Source organism: Mugil cephalus, chromosome 14, assembly GCF_022458985.1.
Source record: "Mugil cephalus isolate CIBA_MC_2020 chromosome 14, CIBA_Mcephalus_1.1, whole genome shotgun sequence".
In the NCBI taxonomy this organism is placed as follows: Eukaryota; Metazoa; Chordata; class Actinopteri; order Mugiliformes; family Mugilidae; genus Mugil; species Mugil cephalus.
The window spans coordinates 13656687-13676277 of record NC_061783.1 but is presented as its reverse complement, the minus strand read 5'-3'; the positions used below and the strand labels follow the sequence as shown (position 1 = coordinate 13676277).

Here is a 19591-nt window from a genome sequence, read left to right as displayed (position 1 = left end):
GTATATGTGTAGGAGTTGAGCCTTTTAAAGTCAAATTAAACTTATTATGCTTAACTTGCTAAGTATTAGAAAATGTTTGCATGAGTCATATCACATCTGGAAATTATACAAAACACTGAGTTATTCACGTCCAAAGTTATTAGAGCAATTAAATTTATATGTATTCACATGTATCCAAGTTTATACGGTTTTTCAGACGGCCTGTGATCTTTGACTCCTCCACATTCAGCATGAAGACACACACAAGGTCATGCACCCCACTGCCTTCATCAGCAAATGGAAACCTAAGTAAACTTTGATTACCCGAAGACTAATGAGTATGTATGAGGGGGAAATTAGAGGCCCTTTGAAAGACGACCTTTGGCATCAGATGTGAACGGCCTCTTTGATCTTTCCCCGGAGAAAGCTCTGGAGGAAGCTAGTGGATGAGTTCTTTCATTATAATCTGTCAGTTACCTTTCCAGTCAATTATTTAGTCTATAAAATTTTCAGGGAAAGGGGTAATTAAATGCCCCCCCCCCCCCCACTCCCTTATACAGTTCGTATATTTAAAAATATACAAAAGAGCACAGTTGAAATTATTAATTACCTTTGTTTTCCTTTTGAATTTTCCTTCGTTTCACTTTGAGCATGTAGTTCACCTTAATGCCACATTCATTTTTTTTTAATTATCTGATGAAACACATTGAAATAATTCAGGAGGCCAGGAGTATAACAAGCATGACCACAAGAGTATTTCATCAAGTGTTTCCTTTAAACGTCATCGACTACGTTCTGATAAGCTTTTGATGTCTCAGTCACAGCTGCCTGAAGTATCTGCTTTGATTTCCAAAGGTGAAGAATTAAAAGCTAAAACGAGTGGGTGTGGAACAGCTGATATCCTCCCAGTCAAAACTGCAAGCCTCCGTACCCGCGATGTTTCTTTATGACGGACGTCCGCAAATCCAAAAAATGAACTGCGTCTAATTGGAGCAAGTGGACGGGCGAAGACGGACACTCACTTGCTGAAGCTGGCCAGGTTCTGCATCACCTTGGCTATGAGTGTGAGAGTGCGGGACGTGCGTTCGGCGGGGTACTCCTGCATCAGGTTGAACAGGGAGGGCGACATGATGGCCGGGCACATGAAGCGAAGGAACAGCGAGGAGCTGATGAGGCTGTCGGCGAGATCCTCTCTCCCGCGCTCGGCACACCTGGCTCTCCACGAGGCGAAGACTTCCTTTAGCTCCCGGGGGAATATGCTGAAACAAGAGGGCAGTTTGATCGCGACAAAGTAACATACAGCCGCAAATAAGCTGATGACACTGTGTTACGCTGCCCAGATGGAGAATCAGTATTTTTACACGTCTGTTGTCATGTTGATTCGTTGTATCAGTAGAGGAAAGATAAAATGTTCATGTTTTTTATGATTATGCAGACAAATTGTGTCCAAATGTTTTACCAATTTAAATTTTTAAGAAATGGAAAAAGATCAGATAGTTATGGTTCAAAACTATAGTTTTATGAAGTTGATTACTGCATTTTGTTTTAATAGATATGATCTGTAGTTTTTCTTTTTTGGGCTTATTCATATGAATGAATGAAGGAGAAGTTTATTTTGAATATGTAAATAAGGAAACTAAATGTTCATCAAGAAATAATAGAAAATGCAAATCTATCAAAAGTGTAAAAAAATAAAAAAAAATTAAATCCCACCCCTATTCCTTAAATAATTAATTAATGAATGTTATAATTTGCTTCCTGTCTTCCTTATGTAAATATATACATGCACTGTGCATGTTAACACACACACACACACATATGTGAACACATTTTCAGTGCCGACAAAGATGAACAATAAGTAAATAAGTAAGACATCAGCCGACTTCTTCCTACCTGTACTGTTTGAATGTTGGTGGATGTTTGGACATTGCTTTAACTCTACATTCAAACATATATTTATGTTTCATATAAATCCTGACCGTTCAAACAGGTTCTTAGATTTTTTTTTTTATCAAACCATTATGCATTCAAGGAGCATGAGTAAGAACTAAGAAAGACACGGCTCTGAGTCACATTCATGTGCGATTTAAATTGCAAAAGAGAAAGCTACATTGCTCAGGCCGTTTGAGGACACACATGACACCGCTTCACCACACGTGAACCACCACTGACCAGAGAGAGTTGATAATCTTGCAGAGTAAGAGCTCGCAGCACATGCGAAGGTTGGCTTGATGGTCAGCGAGGACTGACGGGGGGACGCGCATCGGGTCCACCTCACAATTCTCCTCAGACTCATATAAGGCTCGGATAAAGTCGCCTGAAGGTTATAAATAACATAATAATTACAAAAAAAAATAAAACATCAGTGTACAAAAGATTCATCTCTGCACTGTGTTTACAGCTGGATCAAGACACAACTGAACATTCACAGCACCTCTTACTGACAATGAATAACAAAATAATTTTCTCCCTTATTTATAAGAAAGTTACGCAACCAGATTATTGTTGAAGAGGGATTGTGGTGATCATTTACAACACAATGGAGCAGTACTTCAACAAAGCCTTATGTTTTGTTTGTATGCAGCACACTAATAATTAAAATTGTCTTGCATACACACAACAATGTAATTTGCATTTGTGTTGATCGTTTTCCATTCTTGCACTAATCAACAGGTTGTGATGGTAATAACAAAAAAGCAAAGCAGTGAAGTAGAAGAAGAGCAATTTAGACCACGTGTCTTCAATGTTTTTCAGGCCATGGACCCTCAAACAGATGGAGAGATTAAATAGGGAGCCACTATTACCACCTATTATATGTGTTTTATATTAAACTCTGCCTAGTAGTATCTATAAATATACATTATTATCATTTTGCATTTAATATTAAGCTGTTCAAATAATACACAGGCTCAAACATTCAATTTTTAATTTCAAACATGTGCAACAGCAGGGTGGTTGTGCAACTGCTGTAAACTTAAAAAATAAACACATATATATGGGATTTCACCTGGAACTGAATAGGCTCTCTTTAAAAAATATATGAAAAATGTCTAATCAACCAAATATTTTGTGACCCCCTTCCTGCAGTACCTCCGTAGACCCCTAGGGGTCACAGGCCTCCTGTTTCCAGCAGCAGTTTTGTCAGTCAGTATGTCTGTACTTAATGCAACTGACTATGTCTGGTTTGGATTTGCAACATTCTTGTTAAATGTCAGGTTCGGGTTCATAAATATATTTGAGGAAATGTCAAAACATATTATTTGCTTTGAGCTTTAGCTATGCCTACCTTCGCTCAGGTAGCAGGGAAATCATAAATACACTGATGTGCAGCCTCACCTATTGCATCCTTGAGGTATCTGTGACCTATCAATTTGAGGTACTCTTCCACAGCCTTAGTAGCGAGCGTGTTCTCCCGAAAGATCAAGTGCTCCCGGTCCATGAATCGATCCACCTCACACATCGCCATGTCTGACAGAAACTCCTAGAAGAACAGGTTTATATAAGTTCAGTGGATTATTTATTGCAATAAAAAATACCTCCACACAACACAGGGAGCAGAGTCAGGGGTGAACAGCAATCATGTGGGATGTAGCAGCATGCTGTGAGGTTACATTCCAGCCTTCGTTCACCTTTGTCTTCCCCGTGCTTTGAAGGATGTGCACCAGAGCAAACGCCACCTCCTCTTTGCTTTTCACACTCAGCAGCGGCTCCAGCACTGCACACAGTGTTCGGTAGTTGTTGGTGATGTACTCGGCAAACTCCTTGTACAGCTCCATCGGGAGGATGTTCATCGTCTGGTAGCGGGACTTGACGCGCAGCGAGGCGTTGATCACTTTGGTGCTTCCAACGCCGCCGCTTTTGGACAGGACGCTGGACTGTATGACCGGGTACCACTGCTCCACGAACTGCCGGCCCGTGATGCTGGATATGGGGATGCTGACAAGGCCAAGGTATGTGCTTTTTTCCTAGATTTCCAACAAGAACATTATTATTGTTATGTGCTTCATTGACTACCTACATTTATCGTCTGATCTGCCGTAACATAATGACCACCGACAGGAGAAGACCATAAATACCATTGACCATCTTCTGACAATTCAGTGTTCTGCTGGGAAACATTTGGACCTGGCATTCATGTGGATGCTACTTAGACCTGAGCCACCCATCTAGACCAGATCAGGTGCCCACACCCCATAGCAATGACACTCCTTGATGCACCCTGACACAACCAGACATGCAAAAATGGCTTAGGGGAAAAAGAAATTGTGAAGAACAGCCCAAGGTGTTGACCTAGTCTTCTCCAAATTCAGTAGATCCCAAACTGATCAAGTATCTGTGAGATGCACATGGACAAGCCTGATCCACAGAGGCCCCTCCCCTCAACCCATAGGACCCAACACCCCCCCTTATAACGTTCTGTTGCCAGACACAACAGGACACCCTCAGAAGGCCCATGTCCATTCTCTGATGACTCACAACTCTTTTGACCTACACAATATTAGGAAAGTGGTCATAATGTTATGCCTGATTGGTGTATATACATATTGACTTACATGACATGATGCAGAAAAGTCTATAAATAGCTGGTAAACAGTTAAATATTTCCTTCAAAACTCTGAACACAAAGGTAAAAGGACAGTGAATACCAACACAGCCTCAAATGAATGCTAATGCTGGATGTGTAAAAAGTGTCTGCTAACGAGTTCGTCATAGCATATTCAGAACATGATAGAATTATGTTGTGGAGGCACAAAGGAGACCTACACAATGTTAGGAAGGCGGGCATAATGTTGGGGCTGATTGGTTTATAAACACCTTCACTGAGGACTTTACCTTGCGTCTTTTTTTGTCCGTTTCCTTGTAGAGGTGCAAGCGAAGGCTACGAATGGTAGGCAGATTGTTAAATTCAAAGTGCTCGCCCCAGAAGACGGTGTCGGTCCGCGGTTTGCTGGTGGTGCGCGCGTACAGCATGTCATCCAGACACAGCTCACAATAGTAGCGTTTCTTAGCGGGAAGGTCTCGGGCCTCGATGATCCACAACTTGAGCACATTTTCCACCCGTCTGCTGTTATCCTGAAAGTGAAACGCGGAGTTCTATTACTGCATTATAACAGTCCTTAAATACAACTGTCCTTAATGTTACACCAACGACGACAGCTCATAAAAGACGGACATTGTCAACAAACCTCGACAGTCGCTAGGTGCTGGCTCCAAAAAAGAAACTCTGGACACAATAGACCTTCATTCATGAATACGTTTTCAAAAAATGTTTGCACAGCTCATTACAATATCTAAAGCTAAATCCACTTCTCCTGACCAGCGTGCACCTGGTGCTGCAGAAAATAAATTCATGATTAAATAAATACAGTTGTGCCTGATTTGATTGACATGCCTTTGGTTATGGTTCTTGGTCAGATCCACCCCTTTCTGCCCAAAGAACTAGAGTTTTGTATGTGTTATACCCACCAGATGTTAAGTTAACCCCAGCACTGCTGATCAGTTACAGTTAAAAAAAAACGAAAACATAATCTATTGAACTGAATCTACCTTGTTGGGTTTGACGGCTCGTTGCAGATTTTCAATCCATTTGTCTCTTTCTGACGCCGAACGGCAGGCAAAACATTTTGTCCCTGAATTGGTGGTTACCTGCAGACAACACATCACGTTAATTTTATCTTTATACTTTAATTACTGAAGAATGTAGACCTAGTTTTCCTCCTGATAGATTTATGGAAAAATACTTTAAATTGCTTGTTTTGAGAAACTTGAACCCCCCTAAAAGTGTAAATTGAATAATCAGATAAAGCATTTCACCACTAACTCCTTAAACCCGTAATTCATTGATCTAATTTCACTTCATTTAAACCAAGAAGGATGTGAAGTGGCACCTTAATTGCTCCACAAGTACACTAAATGGACTAAATGAAAAGAAAACATTTCCAGCAGGCGAAACCGCCACGCAGAGGGAGATGGTTCAACATAACGTAGCACACCTCAAAGCAGTACTCTTGTCCTAAAATGCTAGAGTGGACAGGTTTGATTATGGCGTCTTCATCCAAAACTAGGTCCAAAGCCTCCGCAGCACTGCTAGGAGAAAGTAGGGACTCGTGGGAGTGGGATTCTTTGAAGCTCTGCATCAAGCGCGTCCTTGTGAGAGGAGAAGAAGAAAGAAGAAGAAGAGGTTTACTTACTCTCAGAATTCAGACAGGACTGTATCTGTGCTTTCTTATAATATAACATGAGTCACTGCAGCTAAGACATCCTTGTGTGTCACTCATGAAATTTCCAAGATCTGATCCTTTTATAATGAGTTTAAAAAAAAAAAAAAGTTAAGACTACCACACTTTTAGTTATTTGCGGTTCACAGCACTGACGTGGCTCGTGTGACTCATGGAGTATGTTAGAAAATTACCCACAGTAGCTGGGATTGCAGGGTTGACTATAATTCTTTAATTTTCCATAAATATATTAGATTAAAAAAAGGTACTGAGGGGCAAAAATATGAACTAAAAGAGGCAGCTAGGAGAAAGGTAAAGACAAAGAGAAGGGGTGAAAATAGAGTAACCTTTAAGGCAGCTCTGTAAAAATAACACAAAAGTGGTGGAATTGGAAGGAGAAAGGCGGACCATGGCTGTCAGGCTACGCGAGATTAGTATCCCACCTGAAAAAAAAAAAAGTAATGAAACAAAGAAAACCATTTTGTTGCTGAGAATAGTGGGGAAGGGAGGGAAACTAAATTAAACCCATTACTGGTACAACTTACATCTCAGCCAGTGAGTGAGTAAGTGCCCTTTAGGTTCAGCTGTAGCTTTTCAGGCTTTTGTGCGGCAAATAGAGGCTGAATGTGAACCACAACAATGACGGGCTGGCTGATACAGATATGAGACACAGAGGGTCAAGTTCCAGCGCAACGTCGGATATTAGATGAGAAAACTCAGTCCCCTCTCATGTCTTCACATTTGTCCAAAGGCAGTGACACACCAAGCCAACGGTCAGACACTGGCCTTTCTTGCTTTTTGTCTTTAATATATCTGAACGCTCAAATGTACAAATGGCTTAATTATCTCAAATGAAACCGTAAACCAGGCCAGCTCTTCCAGTTTCCCTTTTTTGATCAACAAATAAAGACTACTGCCACCTGCCCAGAACATATTAGCCAGTTAGCGCAGCTGGCCGTAGTCTTAGTGATGTTTTCAAGTGCAACTTTTTCTTCCACACACAGATGACTTCACTGCCAGAGGCTCTCTGATTTGGTATCTGTGCGTCCGTACCTTTTAAATGTGAATAAAGCAAGCAGGTGATTAGTTTAGCTTAACATATAAACTTAAATGATTCCAAATGTATAGAAATATATTTCCAACAATGTTACATTATATTGTTCATAATTAGCTGCTGTTTAGCTTAGCGCCGTACAAGCTATGGATGGGAAGCTGAGGGAAACACCTGGCCTAGCTTTGTGAAACATGCACAAAATATCCTCCTAACTAAAACTACATATTTTGTTACTTCAATTTGTGTTCACAAGTTCAATCTACTACCTCACCACTAGAGGGCACTATATTTTAAAACCTGGTCCTTTAAGCCAGTTGCCTAAAAGCCAGCTGTCGTCACTGGAACATTAATGATTTAAAGTCATCTAAAGTAGGTAAAGTGACTCAGTTACACAGGAACATTCATCTTACATTTGTTAATGTTTGCACACATTTTAGCCTCTGGTTATACCAGATCAAGTAAAGCTGTGATAAGTGAAGTGAACAAGGAGGAGTAGATTTCAGTGCATATATATTAAACTTAATTTGTAAGAGAAAGAAAGTTAAATTTCTTCCTTTAAACTAAAATTACATATTTTGTAGGTTTAATTTGTGTTATCAAGTAACTATTTAGCTTCAAAGACTAAAGTGGACAAGTTGTTTCTAGTTGTTTACAGACTGTGTGCTAATCAAAGCTAACCTGCAGCTGGCTAGCTCCATACTATACTGATAATTCTGGTAATGCCTTCAAATAGAACATGTAAGCTTGTGGTCAGGACACAATGCTTGCCGTAAATCGCCGTAGATCGTAAGGAAGTGATGGCTATTAGAAGCCCCCAAGGCTAACAGCTTAGCATAAGCTAATGTAGGCATAAAGCAAAGACGAGGCAGTTCATTTTAAATTCAGAAAAGAGCGACAAATTAAGGTCATGACGAGAACAAATATCACAAAATGTAGGCCCGTAACAATTCTTTTCTTTAACATGGTGTAAAATTAGCTTTAAAGAGCGAAGAAATTGAGTTTATCTGCACAAAAAAAGGAAGAAAGAAAATTTGAATAAAAGGAGCAAGAAACTACACAACACAGGAGCTTTGAAGCAACACCTGATAATTATGCATGAAATGGAGAGCACTAATTTAAGGCCAGATTTAATGTTGATCAGAAGTGCAGTGAATCATGTTGTCTCAGGGGCTGACAGTGCCATCGCAGAATGCAGCACATGAAAAATGCACTGGTAAACCGACTTGGCAGGCCGAGGTACAGCAGCTGCGTTGGAAAGCTAGAGTGTGAGGTTGGACGTTGTGGGTTTATAGCAAAGTCAACTTAACACAACTGAGTGAATTAAGTGTGCGTGGGCAGAACTCAAAGCAGGCTGTGAAGGCAGCTGTCTGAGGCAGGGGTGATCGGCCGTGGTTAAAGGGGAAGGTGCGCTGACAGAGAGTCACTTTAACCCCATTAAGCTTCCCCTCATCCCCTCCTTCAGAGCTGCCTCCACAGAAACCCTTGGGTTGATAAGTAATTGAATTTTAACATTGCAACTGAGGTTCTGCTTTGAAGCCCACCGTGCATTTAAGAACAAAAGGATTTTCCTTTCCTAAATGACAAATTTCTTCATCTCCGAGCATCGGGCATCCTCACATGCCCTCAAAACGTCTACTATTTGCATCTCCCGTGGTGCGAGGAAAGTGTGCTGTCAGCATCACGTCTTTACTTTCTCCCTCTGTGTCTTGGCGTTTCCCATATGTGCGTCGTGACTGGATTGTGTGAAGACTGCATAAAATTTTGATCACAATGCAAGTGAGATTCCATCGGGACACGACCTCAGAAGACAAAACAAGAAAAGGCTGTCATGAGAGCCGCGGGCATCTAGACATGATCGGATGATAAACATCCTGCACACCTGATAAATCTTAGCACAGTGTCCAACTGAGTCTGCTATCACCACTTTCCTATTTTGGCATTAGAAAGAAATACAGATATTTATTTAAAAAGACAATTTTTTTTAATCCCAGTTGGATCTTTGTCAGTTCAAAATATTTATCACATTCATGTTCTGTATGCGTCTTCCCAGGGTGATACTTATCTGAAAATAATGGTGGTTCAAATGAAAACTCAATAAAAACATGAATCCTGGCAGCATTTATTAAAGTGACTGAGCTTATAATTATGTTCCTGTTGTTTAATCTCTTGTTTCCGGGATAAAAATGAACTGAACTAACCCTTATCATGCAGGGATAACGCATCCTGCGTATTGAATAAGCTAATATCACAGGTCTTCACTACTTTATTTAAACTGATTTTTCATTACATTGCGACTCTGACGGCAGCACTGCAATGATTGGATAAATTGCAAATGCTTCTATTAATATCACCCCGAATGAATACCTTCAGTCGCTGCCTGAAACCAGTCTGAAACCATCTGTGAAGGTGTCACTAAAGGCACAATGTCCTTCACTCAGCAGGGCTTTGCTTTCGTCAGTGTGGTTGATAAGGAGCCACGATCAGACTGAAGGGTGTCACTGGCACTCAGAGATTCATCCACATTCTGCTTCGGCCACATAAATAACAGAAGAGGCTTTTTAAGGCAGGAGGGTGGATTTTTGTTTTGTGCTGAAATGGATTAAAGCACATCCTTCCTCAGAAGAACATTATCCCTAATGCTTGCATGTCAGACGGCTGTGAGAATAATAAGTCTTGAAGTGCACGTGAGCCTGATGGGTATGTATTGATTTTAAAAGAAGATTATTTTTTTTTTTTTTTGATGATGATGTGTTTTAACTTTTGCCTCAAGTCTTCATAAATAAATTGAATATCTTTGCCGGCACAATGTAAAAATGTACATAATGAACCTTCCTCTCTGTCACTCTGGCCACTACAGTTAAAACGTTCAGTTTTCAGACTAATTAAACTTCTTTTTGCAACTATAATCCAGTGAATGGACACTTTCCTTTTGTCTTTTATTAATCCGCTCCATCCTGCACATGGCCTGAAACAAATAGTGGAAATTAGCCACTTAATGGAACTGGATGAAACTGAATGATAATCAAAGTTAATAACGTATCTCAAAGGAGTTGGAGTTTCTCTTAAATCAAGTTCCTTTAAATTATCAATGTTTAGGCTTTAGGGGAATCTATCAGCAGAAATAAAACATAATATTAACAACGTTGTTTTCTTTATCATACATTCACTGTAAATTAAAAATTGACAAACCGCGTTGACAACCATAGATTTCCTGAACAGCGCTGGTGTGGTGTTTAGTTGTTGCGATAGCTCAGCCTGACTTTGCCTAACCCCTGGCTAGTTCAAAAATGGCCTTGGTGACATGGAAGTGGACAGGTGATGGTAATCTACTGCGATGGCACCCACCTATCAGAAACTAAGTCACAATGTAGTTGTGTACAACCAAGCCCTTAACATAGTTTAAATGAGTCAGTTGTCTTGTAAAGTTGTCATGAAATTGGCAGCACTTGGTGCACCAAGCTGTAAATTATTTCTGCTGTAAATTTGTACATTTTAACATTGAGTTTTAAGGACTTTAACTTGTTTCTGAAGCCAACCTCAAATGAACATTTTAGGAATTACTTCCAGCACTTCAGCATTGGATTTATTTTTCATAAATGGATATTGCAGCTAGGTAATCACCTGTAACTACAAATCGTTGTGTTTTTGTTAATGTAGAATGAGCGCTAGGGTGTGAATCCTCCTCCACCTAGTCCACTATCCTGCACAATGTTTCTACAGCACCCCAGAACAGACAAACCAAACACTGACTGTAGAGGTGGTCTTTCATGAACAAACATTCTACTGGTTGCAATATACTACCCCACCACTAGAGGGCAATACATCTTAAAGCCTGGTCCTTTAAGCCAGTTACCTAAAATAATCCACCATTACACAAGCTGTCCTCACTCGGAAATTTATGATTTAAAGTCATCTAAGCTAAGTAAAGTGACTGAGTTACACAGCAAGATTCATCTTACATTTCTATCTAATCCAGATGATTACATAAACGTCACCATAATTAGAGGACCCAATCAGTTTTTCTATTGTGGACGGCAGCCTTGGAGCTCAGCATTGATGTTAGCAACTTTCTACTGGCAGCTCAAAGAGAAATGGCGCCATCAGCAACAAAGGTGAGAGGACGGTCACAGCATCCAAAGCTCGATGCTGCTTTCAATATAACAGCATAAATAAGCTTTTAAGTTACATACACTGTGTCCATCATCATTGTGATGACTGTGGAAGGAGTTCATGGAGAGGTGAACCAGTGGTTTAGAAAAATACAATATAGCTGAAATGTTTTTGTCTTTTAATCAAGCTGGGGATGTTAGCTGAATGTCTTTTTCACAGGGTTTGCAGACACAGCTAAAATGTAGTTGCAACTGTTGTTAGTTGCAAAACTTTTTTTGTTTTATATTGTCATGATCACAAACCTTTAAGGTATTGACAGAGCTTTATCTATGGAATATAAAAAATCGTCCATTTTCATAAATTCTCAATCCTTTCTTAACCTCCTGAGACATGAGCTCTTGTTTTCTATGCATTTTTAATTTCTCCAAGGTATTTGGGATTGTTAGGACCTAAGACATATTTAATTTGTTATGTCTGTGTATTGTATTGAACTAGAAAAGTTAATACAGATAAACAAACAAGTTTCAACTGTGAAATTTGATAAGATTTTGCACATATTTGCACTTTTGTCACATGATCGGCTGCAGAAGGAATCTGAAACCCTCCTCATCATGTTTTTACACCAACTAGTATCTAGTTACGTGGAAAAAGTAGAAATGGAGCAGAAGAAGCTCCCAACAAACATAAAACTTAACATCCCCATTTGAGGACAAAGGATCACAAAGGAATCATCTTTTCTTGCTTTGACCCAAACCAGGATACGGATGGAAACATACAGATGGTGAATTAAAACATACGTACCTCTCCTGGTCAGCGCTACGAAACCGGGGCAAAATCATTTGTCTGAAGCTGCTGGTCCGGTCAAGTTTGGGCTGACTTTTCGCCCTCTTGATGGAACCCTTCAACCTTCGATTGAGAAAACTCTGAAAGTTCAACAGAACAGAGATACATCTGGTTTGTAAAGGGCAGCACGTCAGGAATCGCTTATGTCAAACATTTTTCAAGCCTGTGGATCTCCTCTCGTCCGGTATGTCCCGTCACTACCGTTGCACAATGAAGAATTCAGAGATTAATGTCAGAATTCTGAAATTAAAAGTCTGAGAAGAAAGTCAGAATTCTGAGATTAAAAGTCTGAGAAAAAAAGTCAGAATTCTGAGATTAAAAGTCTCAGAAAAAAGTCAGAATTCTGAGATTAAAAGTCTCGGGGGAAAAAGTCAGAATTCTCAGATGAAAAGTCTTAGAAAAAAGTCAGAATTCTGAGATTAAAAGTCTTGGGAAAAAAAGTCAGAATTCTGAGATTAATGTCAGAATTCTAATAAAAAAGTCAGAATTAAAGTCAGAATTCTGAGATTAAAGTCAGAATTCTGAGATTAAAGTCAGAATTCTGAGATAAAAGTCAGAAGTCTGAGATTAAAGTCAGAATTCTAAGAAAAAGTCAGAATTCTGAGATTGAAGTCTGCGAAAAAAGTCAGAATCCTGAGAATAATGTCAGAATTCTGAGATTAATTGCAGAACTCTAAACTAAATTGATTCCCTCTAACTACAATTTTTTTTTTTTTCAGTGTCTCTAATCCTCTTCCGTACAAGACACTTCCTGGAGAATTACTTTGTGCACAGTTTCCCCTGAGGCCAAGAAAGAAAATCTTAGTTTATCTGTTTAAGGACAAAACTCATGCCGTACACTGTTTTACTCACCGGCTGTCTGAAGGGCTGTGGGGTCGCATTGGGAGGAGTTTCCATGCTTGACTGTCTTACAGAGGCAAAACTTGCCCTGCGTGATTGGTCTGTGAGGAAAGAGGGTCAAATATAAGCAACAAGAAAACACTGAGAAGTCATAAGAAAATGCATTATACTTAAACAAATGCAGATGTAGAACTTTTCCTGTGAAATTGGTAAATTTATCATGTGGTTGTAGTGTTGCCGATATACAAATGCCATCAGATTTGAAATTTACTGTTCTAACTTGGAAGTAGTGTCACTTTATCTTAAATAGTTACAAATTAACTGAGTGTTGGCTTACAGTATTTAGGGCTCAGACACTCTAGTGAGTTTTTAGAACAACAGGACGCCATGAACACAATTACGAAAACGTCTGTGACAACTGCTCATAAACTTGACGCTGCAATAACAGAAAGAAACAAGGTGTTATGCAACAGTTTATGACATGCTATCATGTATCTTGCTTGTAGTTTGTGTCATTACCTTAAAGCTTCTGCTTCAGTCACATACAGAGAAGGGAAACAGCATCAGAAAACATGACAGAACAAACACTGTTCACGAGTAGGATACCAGCACAGTGAAGCTCAAGCCGAAGAACAACACTAACAAGAACAAACAGCTATAAGGACCCCACCCCCCAAAAAAAACAAAAATGTGTAAGTGTAAGTAGGAGAGACGCCTGTATCTTGTCTGAAAGAACATCAACTCTTCATCAGCTGCAGTGATGCAGGAGGAAAAAAATTGTAAAGAAGATGACGCAAAATCTGAGAAACTATACTGGAAGGAAGACCCACACTCAAATGAGTCATCTGGAAACCGATGGTCTTAGTCTGACTTTAGGCCTGAGCAAACTCTGGAACATGGTGATGGATCTATAACAGTATGAGCAACTGTCTTAAGGGAATTTGATGCTTTCTATACTTGACTCCGTGTGTGTGAGTGTGTTGACAGAGGGAGCCGAGGCCAAGGCTCAAGAGCGTGAGGATCCCATATTGCTCCATAATCCTCATCGGCCTATACAAACAACATAAGAGAGGAATTATTAACAACCGAATGAACGCAAATATGTTCCCTGTAGCTTTAAAGGAATAGCTAAGACATGTGAGGTGGAATTAAACTGCTATTTCTTTTAGGTTTCAACTCATTTCATATACTGTCATACTACTCTTAAGCTAATACTTGTAGCATTTCTACTATGATGGTACAGTAGTTTGGAATATATGAGTATATGAAATGAGTATTTCCAGCAATATGTAGTTCAGTCTTTGTTATAGAACAGCAACATAGGACGGAATAGACCATATCAAATGATGAGATGTGGTCCTAACATGATGCAGAAATTATTTTTAAGGCAAGATTTATCAGATCAAATTCAAATCAAACTTTATTTATATAGCACACTTCATACATAAAAGTGCTTTATATTAAAAATAATCACCCTTAACCCTCTCATACACCAGATTTCACTATAGTTTTGTCCTTAACCATAATATTGGAGAGGTTTTTTGTAGATGATGCTCACTCGGCTGTTCTATTTTTGTCTTTGATTGATCCGTTAGGGCCGTTTATTTAGAAATTACCCATTACCCAAAGGAGTTGTTTTGTTTTTTTTGTTGTTGTTTTTTTTTTCCATTTGCAACAGAGAATCAAGACACTCTGTCATCCTATGATTTCCTCGCTCCCAAAAGCCTGTAAATAGGCTACTCTCCAGGTTCTATTCTGATTCCCAGCTAATTGTTTGGTATCCATGGAAACAACTCCAAGGGCTCCTACTTGAACTGTACAAGATATCGGCACACAACCGCACAATAAAGATGAGAATCGCTAAGAAACGCGCAGCACAAGGCTGCGTTTCTGCCGGTTCTGCTAACAAACACGAGAACGAAGCGGTCGGACCTCATCAGTCCACTGTGAGGGGGAATCTTCCTCAGCTGGAGGAGGTATCTCTTTTTTTGGCTCCTCACGCGAGGCTGAAGCAGCACATCGATTGCATACTTTTATCTTGAGGAACGTTTAGCATATTTCCAACCGGCCACTAAAAACGGTCACCTGCAACGAGCGTTGATCTAAGCAAACGTGACACGGTAGAACACATGGATGTGTTCACATGGGCTATTCTGAATGTAAATTGCTGTCAGGACGGAGTGCGTGGGTGGCAACAGCCTCTAGCTAACTGTGATACAGAGAGAGGGAGAGAAAGACAGAAAGAGGAAGACTGTGAGTGGGTGTTGGAGAAACATACTCAACCTTTAGCATATACATCTCTGTTAACGCAGTATAATATATGGAAACTTTGCCTTTTTTAATCAGAACCTCTTCACAAAAGACAAAAAAAAAACAGATGGGGTGTAAGGACGTTTAAGTCCCACCGCACAAAACAAAGTGATCACAACATTAAGCAACCCTAACCAAACTGTAGGATTTTAACGGGTATAAAAACTCCCTATTCTACAAATATACCAATATCAACCCTCCATTGACATGAAGGCGCATGATCAGTACATGTTCATTAAATAGGTTAGTCGAATAGATCAATACTGCCCTTTTTAAGGATGTTGGGCCTTAATGTTCATCAAATTTATCAGAGCAAGTACTCCAGTCCCTGGTCTCATGCTAGCTTACACAGCAGGGCAACCATGGAGCTACCAGTGGTCTCTGGAAACGCTAGCACCAGGCTACTACATACACTACAAGCCAAAAGTTTGGAAGCAACATCAAATTTGTGCATAAAAGATCATAGTTTCATTGGTATACTTTGCATTATGTAAAGAGTAACTTATCAGAAGACATTTTTACTATAATTGTCAGGTATTTCAGTTTTTCTCCCTTAGACTTCTTTACTTTCTTCAAAGCAACCTCCTCTGGTTTTAACAACATCATGGCATAAACGAGGCTTTCGTTCCATAAGGAATGTTTGCGTGCAGACTCTAAAAAAGTCAAAGACTTAAAGTGAATAATGCAAACTGTGATTTGTTTTTTCGTACTTTTGCACTGAAGTTGTGACTCTTGCAAAGCTTCTCGACCCTAAAACTAAGCCCTTCTTTTGATTTGCTGACATTTATTCAGGAATGGTCCGGAAACATCAATGTACACCTAAAGGTAAACTGAGGAGCTGGTTTTTAAGAAAGGCACTGTGAACAGAAACTCGAAGTTGCTTCCAAACTTTTGGCCTATAGTGTATTGTACTGGTTATACTATATATATGTTAGCATGATAATATTAGCTAAGTAGCACTCAAGAAATCATAGGCCGAGGAGCTATTTGTTTTTTCCTTCAATGTATACGTTTCCCCTATGTCTGGTAAAAGGACTCGCTCTTTGCTAATTAGAAACAAACTCAAGGTGCAGTGTGGCTCCTTAGTTTTGCAGGTGTTGCATCATAAAATTGAGCCGTGATCTGTTAATGGATAAAAAGTCACTGGAATGCCAATTCATCCTGAGAGCAACACGAACGTCTGCACCAAATGTCACGACAATCACTTTAACAGAGATTTCTCACACAAATGTCAACAGCGGAAAACAAGAACCCTGAGCCTAACCCCAAGCATTATCACAAATGTAACACTCACTGAGATACTTCAGCCTGACCCAAAGCAGTGGACCAGGCTGCTAAGCGACGGGCCAACTGTCAGTAATGAAGCCAGCGTGACTTCCTGGTTGATTTCCATATCTCAAGGTGTCTGTTCTGCCATATCGACAATCTGCATGTGGAGACAAAAGTTGGATCTTTAACCACAACTTTATTGGCTAGAAGATGCTCTTTACGAAAAAAAAAAGCAAGATGACGTAAACAGCCTTTCAACACGTATTATAAAAGCCGCTAACAGTCCTTCACAGTTCCATTTGTTCATAATGTTATTTTAGAGTCCCACACAACTTTAAACCAAACTTGTAATAAAAGCGCGGTCCAAATTCCCGTGGTTAGGCTGAACATGAGCACAAAAAGACACACTGTGTATAAAGTCGCAGTGTGATTTGAAATGTTGCTGACCTCACAGCGAAAACCTTAATTAGCCTGATTTTATTTGCGACTGTCCAATAATTGCTGATGGTTTTTCATGGAGTGACAATGCTTCCAGTAACAGATCACGCGCACTCGTTATGTCTGGTCTGGAGCATCTGACAACAAGGAGCCTCCGGTGACTCACACACGCACACACACACAGGCCTGCTGGGGCAGATGTCGCATTCATGTCATATGGAAGCCTCCGTAATTGCCATATTCCTACTAGTAAATACTGCTCGTGTCAACAAGCAACCGGTAATTATGGCACAGGAATCTGCTCTTCTTCCAACAGCTCCACATGTCCATAATGTAGGTCAATATGTCAAAGTAGCCTAATTCTTATTTGGTGCTATTTACGTCTCAAGTTTTTGGTATTAAAAACTATCTACAAAATATATGCACTGACATATTAGGTTGAATATGTTGTTATAGGTTGATGAAGAACAAACTACTCTAATTTTAGATTCATATTAGTTCACTAATATTTAAATATCACCAAGATCAAAAGTCCAGATGCCACTCTGGCCCGCCTGCAGTCTAGTCCCGTCCCCCCCTGAACTCTACTGGTGTATTATAAAAGAAAAAAACTTCAGTTGAAATCCAGTATCAAGCATTGAAAGCCACAAACAACCGGTCCGTCTGTTCCCAGACATGTTGGTTAAAAGAAGGAGGTGATGCAACACGGTGGTAAACATGCTCCTGTCCCAACGTGTGTGTTGCTGCCATCGAATTCAAAAAACAGCATATATTCTGCAGACAGCAATTACATTTGATCCGTGGAGGGCTGTAGATAAAACATACAGGGTCACTTGCACTAATTATGTTTGAAATTTTCACAAATTCGTGACTTTTTCTTCTTAGTACAATTTGTAGATGTTATTAACATTTGGTTTGTGCAGTATTTAATTGCTTACAGTGTGCTGTCGTACACGCTTCCTTTTGAATGTACTATAGGAGTTTATTCCAGATTTTAGGGTTATTATGCATCTATTCTTGAATTTCTTTTGGTGCAATGACAAAACAGTTTCCATCCATGGGATCAGTAAATAGTAAAATATATTATCAGAAATGCATTACATGCCTCTGTTAGGAAAAGTCCTAAAAACTGTAATGCATTCAAATGTTCAGTTGTAAGGCGTGTGATGCTGGTGGAGAATACAAAAGCACTTATCTATTCTATACCTCTTTATCTGAAAACAGTAGAGTTATAATTAGAAAACAGGCATTTTTAACGCGTGCATGTGCTTTGTTGATTTTCTCATCCACGTCATTACACCGTTTTACTGCAGTGGAAGCTATATGCCTTTTTGGACGATAAAACTGAGTGATTCTGTCCTCTAGATTGTGTGCAAGGCAGCAGCATGCTCACACTGGATTTGAATACGTTTTTGAAGAACATGAAAAGGTTATATTCAGGCAAAAAACTGGATGTTAAGTCAACCTTTAAATCAAATAATGAGAAACATCAAGCTTTGCCGTGAACAGTTTTCATAGGGACTAGTTAAAAAGGACGGGAAGTCTCAGAAGAGGAGAAAAATAAATGTGCATTACGTGGAGAGATGTTGCAAGGAGTGTATGTTTTTGTCATCTGCATGGATTGGCTCTTCGAAGCGACTTGATTGTTAAAGAACTTACAGATCAGTGGGTGTCAAAGTTGGTTAATCTGCCGTCGTGGATTCAAGCAGCGTCACGGCCGTTGAAAAACTGCAAATGAGTGCAGAAAGTTAAGGCCGTTCATTAACAGCGAGCCGTCCAAACAATCAGGCCGCATGACTGACAGGAGCAAAACCTCGCCGCGTCCACCGCATGGCTCTTTGACAGGCCGGCAGCGACGCCCCGGGAGGTTTGACACGGTTCGAGTGTGAGCGGCGATTTATAAAACATAGAATGACACTGGAGATGCCGAGTGTGCAGAGAGACACACACGCAGTACACTGCTGGCACTCAGAGAGGTAAACTCGAATCTTTCGGAGCTCTTAAAGTGAAGAAAAAAGAACATTTACTCAGACTAGCTAGTTTAAATACAGGGAGGTTTAGCAGAAAAGACAAAAAAAAAAGTGAAATGACACCTGAATGTGTTCAGAGCCACTCGGATGCTATGTTTAGAAACAGCGCCGTAATCATGTAAATGTAAAACGCACAGAAGAGGCAGAGCTGCAGGATTTGAAATGGGAGGTGGGTGGGCGGAGGGGTTGAGGAAGCAGGGGCAGTGTGGGCGCGAGGGAGAGCCACGGGAAAGAACCTGCGATCGGCTTGAAAACCGGCAGATATTTTTGGAGGAGCACACGAAAGAAGGTGACTTCCAGCGTTTCATGTAAAGTCCGACACGGCGTATGAGCGGAGGACGGCAGAACGACCGCCACCGGAATAAACAATCTGAAGTTGTTCTCCATCACGTGTGTTTTCCAGCAGTCCTGCCTGTCCCTATGCCAGTGTGTGTCTGTGTGTGTGTGAACTAGCCAAGGGGAGTGTGGCCTAGTTACCATAGGAACATGTTTGCAGCTTG

At 40.2% G+C, this 19591-nt stretch overlaps 1 protein-coding gene across 5 annotated transcripts in view; it reads right to left on the bottom strand.

Moving 5' to 3' along the window:
• LOC125020137 (ras/Rap GTPase-activating protein SynGAP-like) overlaps positions 1–19591 on the bottom strand; it is a 46114-nt gene that overhangs the window by 19047 nt on the left and 7476 nt on the right. For 3 of the 5 annotated variants that reach the window (XM_047605418.1, XM_047605420.1, XM_047605422.1), the window contains 9 exons: positions 13057–13145; positions 12163–12284; positions 5973–6126; positions 5527–5625; positions 4813–5073; positions 3609–3944; positions 3316–3460; positions 2152–2296; positions 1002–1238 (listed from right to left, as the gene is read on the bottom strand). In XM_047605418.1, coding sequence (XP_047461374.1) covers positions 1002–1238; positions 2152–2296; positions 3316–3460; positions 3609–3944; positions 4813–5073; positions 5527–5625; positions 5973–6126; positions 12163–12284; positions 13057–13145 — 1588 coding nt within the window. Of the gene's footprint in view, positions 1–1001; positions 1239–2151; positions 2297–3315; positions 3461–3608; positions 3945–4812; positions 5074–5526; positions 5626–5972; positions 6127–12162; positions 12285–13056; positions 13146–13381; positions 13494–19591 lie in introns of those variants that run through there. The other 2 variants (XM_047605421.1, XM_047605419.1) reach the window with 2 other exon arrangements.